Below are 17,550 nucleotides of genomic sequence, written 5' to 3'. Positions count from 1 at the left end.
GATTAAGGTTAATTAAATAAAGTAGTAGTTATGAGGCAAAGTAACTCGTTACAAAGCAGAAATAGTTAACCAGCAGCGACAGGAGGACGGAGGATTCTTTTATTAATATCCTTCCCCCATCCCTCCTGCCTTAACTATTTTTGCAGTGGAGCGCAGCACGTGTCAAGCCTTTCCAAAACTTAACAATCCTAATCACTTCTGAAGCGTGCCGAGACGGTGGCACAGTGCCCTGTCACGCGTCGTGGTTCTCCAGCCCTGTGTTGGTGCGCCGGCTCAGCTTTGGTTTTGTTCTTGTGCAGGCTTCGTGCGTGCAGTACCGTTTGGTGGTTCGGGATGTCAGTACCCTCCAGATCCTCCAGCTGTACACTTGCCTGGATCAGATCCAGTATATAGAATGGTCGTCCGATTCTCTGTTCATCCTATGTGCCATGTACAAGCGGGGGATTGTTCAGGTAAGGACAAAAGCAGGACCGAATGTGTTTCCCCTTGGGGATTCGTGTGTGGTGGGAGTGAGAGCTTCCTAACGGCAAGCAAGAGGTCATGTGAAACTAGCTGATGTTGTTATGGATAATGCATGGCTTGAGGATAACCCAGCATACCGTTATTTTTAAAACCATGGCAAACATCTTAGTTTGGGGGGGGGAAAAAAACCCTAAAACAAACCAAAAAACCCACAAGCCAATTTAGAATAAAAATATTTATCAAACCAAATCAAAGCTGGAGATTATCATACCAGTTCTTTAGTTCAGTAGGAAGTAAATACATGCAGACTTGTTAAATGGACTAAAACTCTTTTTTTAAAGTGTCACAGAAAATATAAACCCACCTTACTTTACAGTTTGTCTTAACACACAAATGTGGGGCTTACTTTTGTAGTGGGATCCAGCGCCAGTCCTTCATGGCCCCTTTCGGAGGTCTCCTGACCTCTCTGCTATGCGACGCAGGAACCCCTTCTCGGCTGCAGCGCGCTCCCGTAAGCAGAGGTTTTGGCGAGCCGCCCGTTCGGTGCGCTGTTTGGTCTCCTCTCTTTCCTAGGTCTGGTCCCTGGAGCAGCCGGACTGGCACTGTAAGATAGACGAGGGCTCGGCAGGATTGGTGGCTTCATGCTGGAGTCCGGATGGTCGTCACATTCTCAACACCACCGAGTTCCATGTACGTGTGAAGTCACGATTACTCACCACAGTAGCAGATGTTGCTGTCTGCCCTTTGCCTCTTAAAATAACCTACAGCTCTTAAAGCTGTAGCGGTGGTAAAGAACGTGGATATCATTCTCCTATATTTATATACGTAGCGTAGGTTGCTTCCCATTTAGATGTAGGAATTCTGTTAACGCTTTATCCTCTCCCTTCTGATGATGGGATAGAAAATGGACACTTAGATTTGAAGGTAAATTACGTGTTTGAGGAAAGCGTGGGGGTAACTGGCATTTGTCGAAGCAATTTTAGCAATCAGATGTGTTTGTGGCTCATGATTTCTAGCAAAAAAAACCCAAACCATAAACATTTAAGAGTGGCTATGGATTTAAAAAATATGTTCTGAGGTTTATTAACCTATGAGATGAGATTTCTATCTGCATCCTGGACATACTTTCATCACTGGTTGCTGTTACACGGTGGAGTCAGGCTGCTGTTTAGAGAATCGCTTGCAGATTTAAAGTTAAAACACCCGTAAGTGAGTATTGACCAAGAGCCAAATTCTGGAATCCACACTAAGGCAGAATCCAAGTCGGATGCTGGACGCTGGGCTTGTTGGAAGCCTGATTCTCCGCCTTTATAGTCTTTGGATGAGAGCTGGCGATTCATGTTACTTGGTGCGATGATGAGTGGTCAGAAAGTCGCTCAGCACTACGTGCAAGACTTCTTTCTTTTTGCTCTATTTATTCTTATCAAAGCTAGATGGATTTTAGATGAGAGATCATTGTGTCATGACCCTCACTAGCACCGAATTCCATGTTACACTGCAAGACTTCTCCTTTTTTCCTGCAAATCCTGATGTCAGTGGAATATAAATGGGTGCGCACTGGGGTTGGTGCAGACGCTGGTGCTCTCAGGGGCACCTGGGGAGAAACTTGCACGCGACTACGGTGTAGCTCCTGATGCATGCATGGTGGAGTTCTCCAGCAAGGATGCTTGGTGCTGACTGGGGTAGAGATTGTCTGGCTATAGAGCAGGCTCTTCCTATTCCTCTACCCCTTGAGATAGCGGGTGGTGAGGAGCAGTGACTTTAGGCTTTAATTTTCCCAGCAATGAATCACCGTGATGACAATCAAAATAAAAGAAAGAGCTCAGAATTTGGACCTGAAGCCAGAAAAGACGTGCCTGCCAGGCAGGCAGCAGTGTTGTGGTCCGTAACCCAAACTGAAGGCCGGCGCTATGTGCTACAAGCGAGTATCTCGTGGCACGTGCCTGTGGGGGTGGACTAGCAAGTATTTATTGCCTCCCAACAGAACTTGGTTTGACCTTAGAGGATTTCCTTAAGCCTTTGCCAAGTTGGCATCTGCGTTGGGATAAGTTTTCTTTCCAGCTGTAAACAGGTTGCTAAATTAGCTTTTGTCAGACAGCTGCCTGGGTTCTGCCGATGTCTGCGTTGTGTTTACTCTCGCTCCGCTAAATCCATAGTCTGGTGGGACAGACGGGAGTAGTGCTTGAGACAGAAACTGTCAGGATACTTAATATCGGTGTATTATGTGCGTTACCAAATTCAGCGAGTGCATGGAGGGCTTTAGGGGTTCCCTGTCGACCAGCGCAACTTGGCTTTGGGAGCTGTCAACTTTCAAACAGTGCCAGCGGATTATAGAATCATGGAATTGTTTTGGTTGGAAAAGACCTTAAGATCATGGAGTCTAACTGTCAAATTACTTGTAATTCTTCAGGTCAACGTGTGAGCTCCACTGTAAACGCACCGTTTACTTACTTATTCCTAGAATTTTTTAAAGGCTATGGTTTGTGCTAATTTATTTCTAGCAATCCATACTTCCTAGTGCCTCAGAAAAATGATTCATCAGCTCCCTCACAGTCAAGTTCTTTTTGCGGTCGGCATCATAGTGAATATCCTGGGTTTTTTTTGATGTGACTGGCATGCAGTTCCTGCAAATGTAGCAGAATTCTGTTTCCAAAAGCCATGGTGACTCTGTTCAGCCTTTCGAGATGGGCAACGATGCCCTGCATGTGCTTATTGTTAACCTAACTGCAAACACCATGGTTCTGTTGGAGACGAGTCTGTAACAACGCGCAGGTTTTAGGGTCCCACCCTCAGTACAGTGATACTGAACGGCGTAGGTACCGGTCTCAATCTGAACAGCAGGACATAGATGGCAGCTAAAAATGGAACAATCTGACTGATGGAGGAATATAGAGGCTTTATCCTTCCACTTGGTAGCGGATTGCTTTCTGCAGTAATGGATTATTGGCGGATGCAAAGGAAACAACCGTGCTTGATTAGAAAAGTGTGTGTGCTACCTGCTTGCCCCATATTTTGAAAGCATCTTTGCGCTGTAAGCTTCAGGATTACAAGTGGAGGGGTCGTTCTGTCAGCATCTGGGATGGAAATCCTGCTGAGGAGCAGAAAAGATGGAGGTTTGTTCCTTAAGGTTTTGCTGTGCTAGGTTGGAGGATTTCTGTCTGTTGGGACCTGGCAGTGCTGCTGTCCAGATGGGTGAAATACAGACTTGCTAGGTTTTGCCAGGCCAAAACTAGTTTTGCTGGGCAGCCGGACACATTCAGAGGTACTTCCCAACTTGGAATGCCTTTTTTCCTTTAGCTGTGTGCTGCCGTCTTACAGGGACGCGTGAGAAGTGCTCGGAATAGTTGCGACTTGCGTTTTCCTCACCTTGTTTATACCAAGTTCAGTTAGGAAAAGTGGTTTTGGGGAGGGGCGGGAAGGGAAGTCTCATTTAACTAATTAAGAGCAAATTCAACCTAGTTGGAAAAACACATTCTGAAAGGCAGCTACGCAAAGGCTGCCTGGAATCTGCAAAAGTTGGACCGATGATATGGATTCACGCAGCGCACAGGGAAGCAGCTTGTTGCCCGGCTGTTGTTTGGGCCTTAATTTTGTAGCGGGCCCTTCCTCTCCTGCTCAATTCATAGGCACGTGTAGCCCTTAAGAGCTGCAGAGAAACGATGTGGAGAGGGAAAGCCTCTGCTTCCTCACAGCTCATGTTTTGTGAGGGAGCTTGAAGATGCGCAGTGCTGTCTGCGAGTGTTTCTTTTCAGAGCCATGCTTGCAGACCGCATAGATTGTGCTTTCTCTGGTTCTGTGTTAGGTACTGGGGCGTTAAGGAGCTTCTTTCGGACTCCAGCAGCGGGGAGGGGAGCGTGTGTTTCTGTGTATATTGGAGCTAATCCTTAGTAACTGTAAATGGCTGCGTTGGTTGAAAAATGCTTTCTGTCGAGGAATGCGCTCTGAATAATCTTCTGAAATCCGGTGCTGACAGACACTGCTATGTAAGGAGGCCTTGTGACCCAGTCAAGTCTGGGACAAAAGTTGACAGTCATTTGAGATGCCAGGTTGTTTAAAAGTGTGGTTTTATCTACTGAAAATCACCAGTCTTCCACCTGCCTGTAGCTGTCAACGTTGGGACGCAGTCCTGAACCCAGCACTGGAGACTGTTTATCACGTTACCATCTAAATACTTCTTATTTCTCAGCTGTTTTTAGGCTATTTTAAAAATGCTTCTGCTTTTGGTTTGTTTTTCCACTGCAAAACAACAGCTGAAAACTTCTCAGACACCATTATTGTCAGGATTTGAGTTTGACAGCTCCACTTAATCGAGTCATCTACGCTAAATAGCACGTACCCCTCAAAAGGAGCACTTAATTGACCATGGTCTGTTCTCCCACTGCAATTGTGCCTTCCCCACAAGGGAAAGGCAGAGAGCAATCCAGTTTATTGTAATTTTTGAACTGTTTGGCTTTCTTTTTCCACTTTCTATGCATTTTAGGCTTCTGCCCCTCATAATCACATCTGCTAGCTGTAAACCATCTTCTGTGGGCTAGTTTACATTGGCAGCTCGGGCAAGAGTGTGGAATAATGTTTCAGTTCCAGTTGGGAAAAGGTTCTCCCTTTTTGTCCCAATTCAATTGCAAGCATGCTGTTAATCCCTGTAAGGTAGGTATGAAGTCTGTACCTGAAGCACAGAATGTAACTTTCTCAGTCTAAAGGAATATTTTTCTGTACACAAATAGAACAGCTGAAAAGAATCTGGATTTGGGGAAGCAAAATGGCTTGCTTTTTCATGTTCCTAATGCTAGGCCAAAACCTCCACGTTATCTGTTGTGTGACTTGAGCAAGAGGCTGCAATGAAGATGACGCAGAGCACGTACATGGTCTTTGCTCACTGTTGTGTTTCACTCACTAGCACCTGCAGCCTTCTCAGGAGATACTGAAGGTGGAGAGAGGATTTATTAGTGGTTCTGGGTATGTTGTTACTGAGAAGCTTTCAGTGTTGATTAAGAGCAACATGACAGGAATGAACAGGGAAACCATTATTAATGTCTTTTCTGGGGAGTTTCAGAACTTGACCCTTTTCGAGAAGGTTCTGTCTGCACAGCAAACAGGGCCGTGCCGAAGGGTGACGCGGAGGTGGGTGCAGGGAGACCGTTCAAAACCATGTATGTGCCTTGTCTCTTCTGCAGTGGTGTCTCAGCAAGGGAGGTGACAGCAAGAGCTCTGCAAATGATGTGCTGTTTCATAGAATCATAGAGCGGTTTGGGTGGGAAGGGACCTTAAAGCCCACCCAGTCCCACCCCCTGCCATGGGCAGGCACACCTTCTACTAGACCAGGTTGCTCCAAGCCTCATCCAGCTTGGCCTTGGACACTTCCAGGGATGGGGCATCCACAGCTTCTCTGGGCAACCTGTCCCAGTGCCTCACTTCCAGAGATTTTCCTCTTTCGATACCTTCTAGCAGTGAGGTTTTTGCTCATTTGGAGGCTCTGAGCTGGCCTACCTGGCCTGGGAGTGTGTTTGACACACAACAGGCCAGGTGGGTCGATTCTGAGGCCGAGTAGCAGCATGAATGTAAACTTGAATGCCTTTATCAGGAAAAATTACGATCCAGACCTCAGCATGCGAAGCTTGCAGCTGCTAAGCTCGTCTTAAGTGGCTGTAGAATGCATGCTGTGTATGCTGCATGTTTTGGTCAAGGGAGGAACAGCAGCCAGTACATTTAACACCGCAATTAATAGGAGCGAGCAGCGTATCACTGTGGCAGTTGCTGTAGAAGAATGTGAGCAGGCATTGTGTTGGTATTTTTAAAGTAAATCTTGCATGAAGAGCAGACTAACCATGCTGTGTTTTTGTATGTCCGGAAGTGAGCCGTTGCGGTGATTAATGTTGTTCATCTAGTGGATTCTTCTCAGACCTGCTAAACTTAAAGGTGGTACTAGAGATGTCCTGTTGGAATTTCATACCTGTAAAATAAAGGAAGAGAATAACGAAGACCGCATTAAACAGTGGTCCAATGCCTTTTTTAACTTTGGATAGAAGCGGGTGGGAACGTGATCTGGTTGGGTAGTTTTAAATTATCGCAGGAAAGAGCACAAATATTGAGATTTGAAGAGACAGCACAGGAATCAACATTTTCTCCTGTATGTAAAAGCAGTAGGGAGCACAGCTAATGCGGCTCTTGCTTTGGGACCCTCCATATCTCTGGAGGGAGGCAGCATTGATTAGGATTCCGGAGCTTGGTTTGAATGCCGCATCAGTTACTGGAATCGTGCTTTTTGGCAAAACTGTGAGCAGTGGAGGAAAACCTGCAGTTTGTAGTGATACCAGGTAGAACGGGTGGGTGGGAGGCTACCTGGGGTCCTTTGTCACCCTGGAGTAGTACCAGTTATTTCAGAGAAGGAAATAATTGAGGACAGACACACAAACTGTAGCGGAAACTTCCTCCCAAGCCTGCTGGGGATGCTGCATCTGATGCAGGAGAGGATGTTGGGATGGTAGACGGTGCTGAAGTTTTACTTAGATGATGAATCAGAACCAAGTTTGCTGTTCAGTAGTTCTGGGAAAGGTATTGACCGCAGTGCTTTGTTGCAAAAACTGTTTCACCTGCGTCTCTCCCAGAGTCTCTTACCTTGGTGGAGTGAAATGTAGGAAAATGCAAGAAAAAACTAAGACACTGGAAACATTCCTCAGTCCGGATATAAATGCAAAGGATCACGTGACGTTCTGGTTCATGCACATGTGTCTGGTGTGGCTGCCGTTGCTAAGGGAGAGCAAGTATTTGTTTTTAATCGAATAATCTGCAGATGGCAACGCAGAGCTTCCAGAATGCAGGCTGTGACCTTGAAGAGCTGTGGGGAGGCTTGTTTTGCAGCTGACTGCCTTCTCTGCAGTTTTTGGGTTTCGTGGAGACACAAGCCTTCAGAAATACCCCAAATGAGATGTTCAGTGCCTTGCTTTGCATACCAGAGTTCGGTTCTCCTCTAATGCTTTCAGTATTTACGTCAGGTTGCCTTCTTGTGGGTGGCTGAGGAGGGAAGAACAAAATGCAAATTAGCTGCCAAAACGAGTAGTTGAAAACTACAGCTAAATTTTCAGACTTGCTAGCCATGTCCCAAGGGATACGGCGTTCTGAAGCCGCTGTGACATCTCCTCCATTCATAAATGCAAGAAACTTCTCATGTCGTCCAGATTCTGTGATCAAACTCTGTTTGTCCACCTGTACAATGCCTATGTATGATACATTCCCAATCATGTAGCCAATATCAGTAACTTTAACGTTAAAAAAGAGCTTTTCCCCTTATTGATGGAAGTAGAGCATTTCCTGTACCCCTCAGTGTGCCCGTCGTGTAAATTTGGAATGAATAACCTTGCTAACTGCAGGCAGTTGGGATAATTGGGATAATTCTTCACAGATACTTCTTAGGGCTTTGTGTTTGAGCTGCCAAGTGTAGTTAGCCACAGAAAGTGTATTGATGGAGTCTGCGTTCCTGAATTAGGTTTACAGGTTTCTATTTACTTACTGGTTTTATCTACAAGAAGTAAAGAAATATCCTTGTCTCTCCCTTTGGCAGCTGCGGATAACTGTGTGGTCCTTGTGCATGAAATCCGTGTCTTACATCAAGTATCCCAAAGCCTGTCAGCAGGGTAAGTGTCAGAGATCAAACACAGGTATGTGTTTAGCGTGGCAGAAAAGGGGGAGTGAATTTGGCGTGTAAGGATGAAAAGGGATGCGCGGCCCTGAGATCAGTACCTGTGCCAAGAGCACCCAGACGTGCTCTGGGGTTGTCACGGTCTCTGGGAACGAAGGATTACATCTCATCTATCCGCCTTCTCTTCGAATACGCAGCTTTTTGTTGTGTTGGCCTCTGAAGGGCCCTTCAGGATGTGAAATTAAGCTTTGGTGATGATAAACACTAATCCAAAGTGGCTTTTGTTATCTTTCACACATGAAAAGATTTGAGAGGGAAGCTCGTGTCAGGCCACATGGCTGTGGTTAGCAGTTTCCCATACGTGACACGGCCAGTTCTGCGTTGCATATCGAGTAAGCGTGGATGGGGAGCAATGCCTGGGAGTTGGAGTACCCATGGTTGAGTAACTACTCAGCTTAGCTAGACTAAATGAACGGTTAATTTCAAATCTGTGGGGTTTATGTATAACAACCGTCAGTAATCAACCGTGGTTTTTTGAAGCATGCTGAAGTTCTGCAGTAGCTGTGAAGCAGCATCCTTGGAAATAGGATATTCAAACTTACAAACACAGGCAAATCAGTAAAACTACACGTTGCCTTGATCAATGTGATCTTCTGTGATTATTTTTCCTTCTCTTTTTAATTCTCCTGTGAATTGGGAGTTGCAGCTTTTCACTGAAGAACTCTCAGCTCTTCTGTCTTGTTTCCTCTCGCTTTCTTTAATTAACTGTGTCTCCCTGGCAGGGATAGCTTTCACTAAGGATGGCCGCTATATGGCAGTAGCAGAAAGACGGGACTGCAAGGACTTCATTAGCATCTTCGTCTGCAGTGACTGGCAGCTACTGAGGGTAAGATACATCCTTGCCCTCCCTGGCTTCTGCGTGGACACTATCTGCATGTATTTTTAACTCTGTCACCCTGATAGCCTGGCTTTAGACTTGCCAACGTGTTTTCTATCCGCCGTCTGGTTCCTGCAGGCTGGCTTCAGTAGCAGTATTCTGTTTGGGAGGCCAGTACATACTATGTGTGCTTAAGGAATCTCTGCTGGAATGCAGAAGTTCACCTTTAAGTTGTTGCATGAGCCATAAACTGCGCTACGTGAATGATAATGAAAGTATCAAAGGCCTGAGAAAGTGATCGTTTGGAATGGAGAATATAAATGGTGGGATTTTCTGTGCAGCGATGAGACTGCTCTGTGATGGATGCACACTAGCATGTCGTACAGGACCAGATGGCTCTGAGCAACTAAAACTCATCAAGGACTAGTCTGTACAATGTCACCTCTGGCTCAGGAATTCTTGAGTCTCGTTAGAAGCTGACAGCAAAATTTGGGAAATACCACCAAATGCTTGTCACATTCCCAAGCTCTTCCCTAGTGATCCTGTACTGGTCTTTCCGAGGGAAGGCACTAGGCTAGCTAAATTTCCTGACTGGGTGTAACTACTTTTTATTTGCTTAGGAAACGCTGCTCGTTTGAAGGAGTGGCAACTTCTTGCCTTCTCTGTAAGCAAACTGAAGAAACAGTGAATGCAGCAAACTATTGCAAAAGAAAGTATTTCTGGTGCCGCGCTAGCGTGTGTGTTGTGTTCTGTGTTTGTGGTGGCGCTGCAAGGGATAAACTCGAGGGCTGTGTTCGGTCGGGTGCAACGGTTTTCTTTAGTGTAATGTTTTGGTTCTTCTCTCTGGGGGGCAGCACTTTGACACTGAAACGCAAGACCTGTTTGGGATTGAGTGGGCTCCTAACGGCTGTGTTCTGGCAGCGTGGGATACGTGCCTAGAGGTATGAGGGAAAAGCAGGTTATTTTCTTGGGGTGGGGGCTGGTTTGCAGCTGCCGTCTAGGAAGGAGTAACTAAAATAACTAGTGCTATAAATGTTTTTCTTTTAAACATAACAAAAGCTGAACTCAAACCCTTTTAGTTATTACAGTTGTGTTGGTAACAGATGTATTTACAAGTGCATGTCAAACTGTTATGTAAATCTTTTAACGACAGCTAATTATCTTAGTAGCTTTTTTCTAATTTATCTGGGAAAAAAAAATTGATTGTAAAAATGGCAGAAGCTGCTATTGAAGTACTGAAAGAATAATGAAAGAATTCCTCTGTAGGACTCTTCTACCCTTTTACTTTACATTGCATACTAATTTTACAGTTAAGTAAAATACTTTGTGCAAAAATTTAGCAAGGACTAAAGACATAAATTGCTCTCCTTCCTGCTCTGAGTAGGTGAACTTCCAGGTGTGAAATGTGCCCCCCTGTGGCCCCGAAGGGATGGCAGCATGATCAAAGAGCCCTGGGAATGGGCAGGGGTGTAACACTGCTAATCGGGTCTCTTGCAGATGCTGAAGGAGAGTCCGTAATGACATCTGCTCCTGATGTCATTGGAGTGGTGGGCCATTGTTCAGGCCCATCAGTGGGGTTTTGCGCTCTTGGGAACAGGGTGGGCGTGTTCTGGGAGTGCCAAAAGAGACAAACTGGAAGCCTCTCATCTCAAGTCACAGCTAAGAGACCATGCCCTTTCTATTTAACTTGCTGTGTTTCAAGCAGGGAGAGTTTGGAATGAATGGTTTCACTTGTCTGTAGCTTTTACCAATAGTGTTAGTCCTCAGAATGAATCTCTTTATGTTTCAGTATAAAATGCTGCTGTACTCCCTCGATGGCAGGCTGCTGTCCACGTATCAGGCTTATGAGTGGTCGCTGGGCATCAAATCGGTCGCCTGGAGTCCCAGCAGCCAGTTCTTGGCGATTGGCAGCTATGATGAAAAGGTAAGAAACAGGTTATTTTCTCTCCTTTATCTAAACCATCGGTAGAACTTTGTCATGCCTGTTTTGTCTTGCAACGCTTTCTTGAATAGGTGCGGATCTTGAACCATGTAACTTGGAAGAAGATCATAGAGTTTGAGCATCTGGCAGCTGTTGCGAACAGCAAGACTGTAAGTATGGATCCAAAATCCGTCGAATCCTGGGCAGAGCTTTGCCACTGCTATTTGTATCTGAAAGATGCTGGTACATCTGTTTCAGTCTGGAAACCCTGCTTTTTCCCCCTCTTAATGTGTAAACAGGGCTTAGGAAATCCCATGGGAAGTTGGGGATGTCACAAAAATAGAGGAACCCTTTCCAGTTTGATGGAATACGCACATGTGATCCCTCAGTTTTAGGACGAATAGATTCTCAGGTGACTTCTGTCATCTGCCAGTGTGTTTCGATGGGCCCCTCACTACAAGAAAGACATTGAGGTCCTTGAGTGTGTCCAGAGAAGGGCCACAAAACTGGTGAAGGGTCTGGAGAATATGTCTTATGAGGAGCGACTGAGGGAACTGGGCTTGTTTAGCCTGGAGAAGAGGAGGCTGAGAGGAGACCTGATCACTGCCTACAACTCCCTGAAAGGAGGTTGTGGAGAAGTGGGTGTTGGTCTCTTCTCCCTAATGACAGATCATCGGACGAGGGGGAATGGGCTCAAGCTGCGCCAGGGGAGGTTTAGATTGGACGGAAGGAAGAAGTTCTTCACCGAAAGGGGTATCACACACTGGAACAGGCTGCCCAGGGAGGTGGTGGAGTCACCATCCCTGGATGTGTTTAAGAGACGGGGGGATGAGGTGCTGAGAGATATGGTTTAGTGGTGGACAGATACGGTTGGACTGGATGATCTCTAAGGTCTTTTCCAACCTAGTGATTCTATGATTCTATGATTCTATGATGTATATGGTGATCACATTACAGATTTGGGTATGTAGGTGATGGCAAACTGGGAAACTTAACAGGAGAGATTTGTCTTGGCATTATACCGTTTGTGACTTTCAGCGGCCTTGGAACTGGATTGCAATCAGATGTACATCTTGTGTACAAGCTCATCCAGCTCACCTAAAGAGGAGTTCCTGTCGACATCTGTCATTGTTTACTTTTATCCTTGAATACATGTATATGCAAGGCCCAACAGCTTCTGGGAGGTTGGGAGCAGGTGGAGAGCTGTAGCTTTTGTTCCCAAAATCACAAGCTGTTCTCATGCGTCGTGGTGTAAGAACACACGGTGTAGTAGTGCTGCATGCCACTGCAGGGGGAGGACTCGCCTGGCGTCGGGCCAGGTATCCTGTCGGAGTTCACATGTGTAGGCTGCAAATCCGCAGTATCCACGAACAGCTTCTGGGAGGTTGGGAGCAGGTGGAGAGCTGTAGCTTTTGTTCCCAAAATCACAAGCTGTTCTCATGCGTCGTGGTGTAAGAACACACGGTGTAGTAGTGCTGCATGCCACTGCAGGGGGAGGACTCGCCTGGCGTCGGGCCAGGTATCCTGTCGGAGTTCACATGTGTAGGCTGCAAATCCGCAGTATCCACGTCACTGATTCTGCTGATAGCAAGGCATGATCCATCAAACATGCCGCAGCAAAACTACTCACTGAAGAACGGCCGTGCTTCCAGTTAGGTGTAAAAAATGGAGTGGAAAGCAAATGGAAATGGCTCTGTTCATCTCTGCCACACAGACAGGGATTGCAGTCAGTGCGTTTTGTCCTGGTGCTTATGTTTGGGCACAATGTGTTGTGGGCACATATTACAATATTTTGGCTATTTCCTTCTGCAGTGCTGCACTTCATTTGCAGTTATTCCTGATAGTGTCCAATTAAAGATTCTTTGTCACCAAAATGAAATCTATGTTCCCTTTGCAATGAAGATGACTTATTGTCCAGCCAGATTTCGCTCTCGGGAATAATGACAGAGGTGTACTCTGGCAGACTCCTTCTTCCTAGACTTCAAGGCTCGTTGGTTTGTCACAGGAGCGTTTTCCTGATCGTGGTTCCAAGTAGCAAATGATGGACTGGGTATTTGCCTGCTCAAGCCCTTTGCTGCACTGATGAACTAGGGGATGCTGAGATATAAAGCACTTATAAAATGAGTTAGTGGGACGTGGATGATTTAGTAATAGCCCATGTTCAAAGTCTCCGAGGCCCTTCTGTAGAATTCTCACTTGTTTCTTTGTAGATTGTGTATAAAGAAGTGGAGAAATCCCCGTCTGCTGAAACAGAGAGACTTTCTTTCCCTCCAGCGAGAGCATTGGCTAGTTCTCTCTTCAGCACACAAAGTAAATGTAAGCCAAAGTTTACTAAAATAAGACACTTGAGTTTGCCACATGAAGTCATTCTGTAAATAAACCTCGTAGGTGAACTCTGCCGCTTTGCTTTTGGGATGGATCCTGTGGATGCTCTGCCGGAGCCAACCAAAGAGCTCCCAGGGCAGCAAGCCCCCTGCCAGAGAGGATTTGAAGGCAGGTGAAAGATGAGCGAGATATTGGAGAAAAGAACTGTAATTGCTTGGCTGTAGGACCGCCAGCTCTCCGTCTTGGGGTTGCTTGCTCAAGTTCTCAGCACTGTGTGGACGTTTTCTGTCTGATTTGTTAATCCACGCAACGTCGTTTCACAACCTAGGTACACTGTTGCAGCTAATTGCTAGAATCGGATGAACTCTTGCAATTAAGAATCTTAGTGTCTGGCAGTTCCAGTAATTTGGAAAAAAGAAACCCCAATTGGAAGGTGTGAGTCTTGCTGTCTTAGGACAGTACTTAATCCCTTGGGTATGAGGTCATGTCAGAAAAGTAGAGGATGACAAAGGCCGTTGGCCTTTTGTCTACGACACTGTCGTCGTAGCAGTGCTTCAGAGTTGTCTCCAGACAACAGGCTTTGAAATAGCAAAGGAATGGCAGCCTGGCTATGATTAGTATTGCTTTTTCCACCTTTTACTGTCTCGCTGCTCATGGTGCTGTAAATCACCTTTGTTTTACCCTGTGTGTGAAATGCTCATTTAAAGAGACCGGAAAATTTGATCTCTCCCTTTTTTCATAGTTTAACCTCAGACTTGCCTGTATTTCCAGACTTTTTCCTTTTGTGGAAGGGTAAGAATAGTAAGCTGTCTATATGGAGATGCAGTTAAAACCAAGTTTTTGATTGGAGCATCTTGGGGAAGAGTAAAACACAGTCCAGTCCCTTCAGAGGGAGGGTTTTAACCGTTGGAATTTGAGTATTTTGTCCATTCAGGCTTGCCTAGTAATGTACTTTTATGTCAAATTCCAGATGAGGTTTCCCAGGTGCCAGTCTCTCTACAGTACATCAAACCAGCTGCTGACAGGGCAAATCCCAAAATGGGAATTGGGATGGTGGCATTCAGTCCAGATAACTGTTTCCTGGCAACCAAAAACGGTGAGTTCCTACTGCCCTGGGCTAAACGGGAAACCCACTTGAATGCGATGTTTTCCTAAGGGAGACGAGGGCAGGAACTGGTGGCTTGTTTTGCATTGTGAGGAGACTGAAGGGCTGTTCATGTCTGGACACCAAAGCTGTGCTTCAGATGCAAGGCCCATCAACAGCAGCATAATTATGAATAATTTAATAAACGCCAGGGACTGGAAGATTAACTAAGTCACTTCTGGTACCATTCTTGCAGTATTTTGAAGGCCAAATCCAAGGCACTGCTAGGGAAAGCTGTAGCTGATATACCTGAACTGCTTGTGCTGTGGTGACCTCCACTGATGCCCATTTCTTCAAAGCGTGATGATCTTATCCTGCAGCTGTTTACATGACTACGTCTTCCTTTTCTGACAGATAACATTCCTAATGCTGTCTGGATCTGGGACATTCAGAAGCTGAAGCTGTTTGTAGTCTTAGAGCAGCTGTGTGCCGTCCAATCTTTCCAGTGGGATCCACGACAACCTCGACTCGCTGTGTGTACGGGAAATAGCAAAGTCTACTTGTGGTCCCCAGCTGGCTGCATATCGGTGCAGGTTCCCGTGGAAGGTAAGCCTGCCCACAAGAACTTCCACAAACCATCAGCTTCTTACTTAAAGGATCATGGAATCCTTTAGGTTGGAAAAGACCTTTAAGATTGTCAAGTCCAACCTTTAACCCAGCACTGCCAAGCCCAGCACTAACCCATGTCCCTGAGCACCTCGTCCACATGGCTCTTAAATCTCTCCAGGGATGGTGACTCCACCACCTCCCTGGGGAGCCCCTTCCAATGCCTGACAGCCCTTTCTGGGAAGAAATCGTTCCCAATTTCCAATCTAAACCTCCCTGGCACAACTTGAGGCTGGTTCCTCTTGCTATATCGCTTGTTATTTGGGAGAAGAGACCAACCCCTGAGGCTTCTCTTCTCCAGGCTGAACAACCCGGGCTCCCTCAGCTGCTCCTTACGGAACTTGTGCTCCATTATCTCTTTGTGCCTGTTTGAAGTGTAGGCTACTCGTACTGGAACTGCTGTTTTAATCTATTTTGATTAGATTGAGGAAAATTGGGATTGAGGAAAATGGATGGAGGAAAACAGTCTGAATTTTTATGTCCTTCCCCTGCACTTTCCAGTTAAGAGTAACTACTTGTAAAGAGATGGACAGATAAATTGTAATCTAGAAACTAGGGAGAGGGGAAATCTAAAAGATTTGCTTGTTTGCTTCCAAAAGGATTCTTCAGTTTGAAGAAAAAAACGTAATTGAGTTAAAACTTCATTCAGTAGCAATGAAGCCTGAAGCTGATCATTTCAAACTTTCAATTTGTAGTAATGAGCAAGTAAGAGCCCCAAAAATGAATAAATGTGATTATCACAACTAGCAAAGGCAAACCTTCAAAATATGAAATTGGAAAGGAAAAGCTACGCTACTTTTTTCCCTGGCTAAGAAAATAGGATCAGATTTTCAATTCTTCAGTTCTTATTTAGTAAACCTGCAGCACATAACCAAGCCTGCTGAAAGCATAACCTCCCAAAACTCAGCTGCTAGTTAAGCACGAGTACAACAGGCCCAAGTGTCATGTCTTGTCTCTGTCTTTACAAAATATTTCTCCCCTTGTAAATCTGTCCGAGCATTATCATGTAAATGGCTTCTAAATGAGGACGCTGAAATGCCTGTAATGGTTTTGGCTGTTCTGAAAAGAGCTGAATTATGACAAAACATTAATGAGGAAAAATGTTGGTGGTAAACCTGCTGTGGAAAGAGAAGAACCTGTGTGAACCTGTACTCTAATTCAGCCTGTAACTGTTTTTAGAGTCGGTAACGCCACTTGTCTGAGTGGAGAAGGGATTGCCTCTACCACAGCAGTAACACCATGAAACCACCATTAATGGCCATAAACTGGGAAACAGAATGTTCAACCTGACCATGAGGAAACCCTTCTTCCCTGGGAGGGTGACAGAGCCCTGAACAGGCTGCCCAGAGAGGGGCTGGGGTCTCCTCCCCTGGAGACTTTCCAAAGCCCCTGGGCTTGTTCCTGTGTGATCTGCCCTAGGGGATCCTGCTCTGGCAGGGGGGGTGGACTAGATGATCCCTAGAGGGCCCTTCCAACCCCTTCCACTTTGTGAATCTGCAAACTGAGGTTTCCAAGGTGGGGAGGGTATTTTTACGCTGTACGTGCCTTTCACCCAAGGGAAAGGTAGCTGGAGTGAGGAGAGGCTGGCAGCTTCTTGCTGACAAGCTCTGCTCTGTTTCTGCAGGTGACTTCCAGATCGTCGCGCTCTCCTGGCATCCCACTGGAGACTCCATGGTGCTTCTGAGCAAGGACAACTTCTGTGTGTGTTACTTGGAAAGAGAAGAGGTAAAATAACGATCATTTGCATTAAAAGTGCTTGCAGGTTTGAGGGAGAATGAAGGAAAAGGGTCAAACACTGTTGCCCAACCTGATGTTTTTGTGTTTATACATAATTTATTTGAAGGAGGTACCCAAGCTCCATGTCAAGTAGCGTGATTGCATTTGAACGAAGTGATGTAGCAGCTAAAGTGTAGAGATTGAAGTCTGGATTTCAAGAAAACTTTAGTACTGATGTAGCTTAACTCTCTCTTGACCTTTGTCAACTATGAAACCTTATTTTCTAAAACTGCAGCTGTGTGTATATAATGTATAGCTATTATTTAAATTTTATAACTTCCAATAAATATTTTGATAGTTACGAACTTGGTGCGACTCAAACTCTAACCCTACACTTCCCCCTCCTAAAGTCTGTTTCTCTGTTAACAGTAATGGGATTATGTAGCAGTTTACCCTAGCAAGGGGCAACAGTTACTCTGGTCTTGTAAGGCAACAGATTTCTCTGGTGGATTAGAATTAAATACCGTAGCAGAAGTAGATACCTTCTAGCAAATCGGCTGCTGTTGAAGCAAAACGGGCTCTTGGGAAAACAAGTTGTCATCTGTCCTAACTTTGCTCTTCCAGACTAAGCTGTTAAGAGGTGATGGTAACTGTGCCTGGCCTACCGTGGATTTATTATACTGCATCTTTACTATGATAACTGATACCTTAGAATGAGCAACCTGGTCTAGTGGATGGTGTCCCTGCCCACGGCAGGGGGGTGGGACTGTGTGGGCTTTGAGGTCCCTTCCAACCCAAACCATCCTGTGATTGCAGGCAGCTGAAATAGGAACTTTTGACCCAGGTACCTAGTGCCCAGTTGG

General features: G+C 45.6%; 1 protein-coding gene across 1 annotated transcript; it reads left to right on the top strand.

The window, feature by feature from the left end:
* Nucleotides 1-299: 299 nt before the first annotated feature.
* WRAP73 (WD repeat containing, antisense to TP73) lies at nucleotides 300-16,728 on the top strand (the record flags this gene model as incomplete). The annotated part of the gene is made up of 11 exons (XM_010160983.1): nucleotides 300-452; nucleotides 1,036-1,152; nucleotides 8,021-8,093; nucleotides 8,881-8,984; nucleotides 9,830-9,916; nucleotides 10,765-10,899; nucleotides 10,989-11,066; nucleotides 13,107-13,212; nucleotides 14,192-14,317; nucleotides 14,720-14,911; nucleotides 16,596-16,728. Coding segments are annotated over 11 exons (1,281 nt in total), but the record flags the coding sequence as incomplete, so codon positions are not given.
* Between the last annotated feature and the right edge of the window lie 822 nt (nucleotides 16,729-17,550).

The sequence above is a fragment of the Eurypyga helias genome, unplaced genomic scaffold (genome assembly GCF_000690775.1).
Source record: "Eurypyga helias isolate BGI_N326 unplaced genomic scaffold, ASM69077v1 scaffold1681, whole genome shotgun sequence".
Lineage (NCBI taxonomy): Eukaryota > Metazoa > Chordata > Aves > Eurypygiformes > Eurypygidae > Eurypyga > Eurypyga helias.
This window is presented reverse-complemented; position numbering and strand designations above follow the sequence as displayed.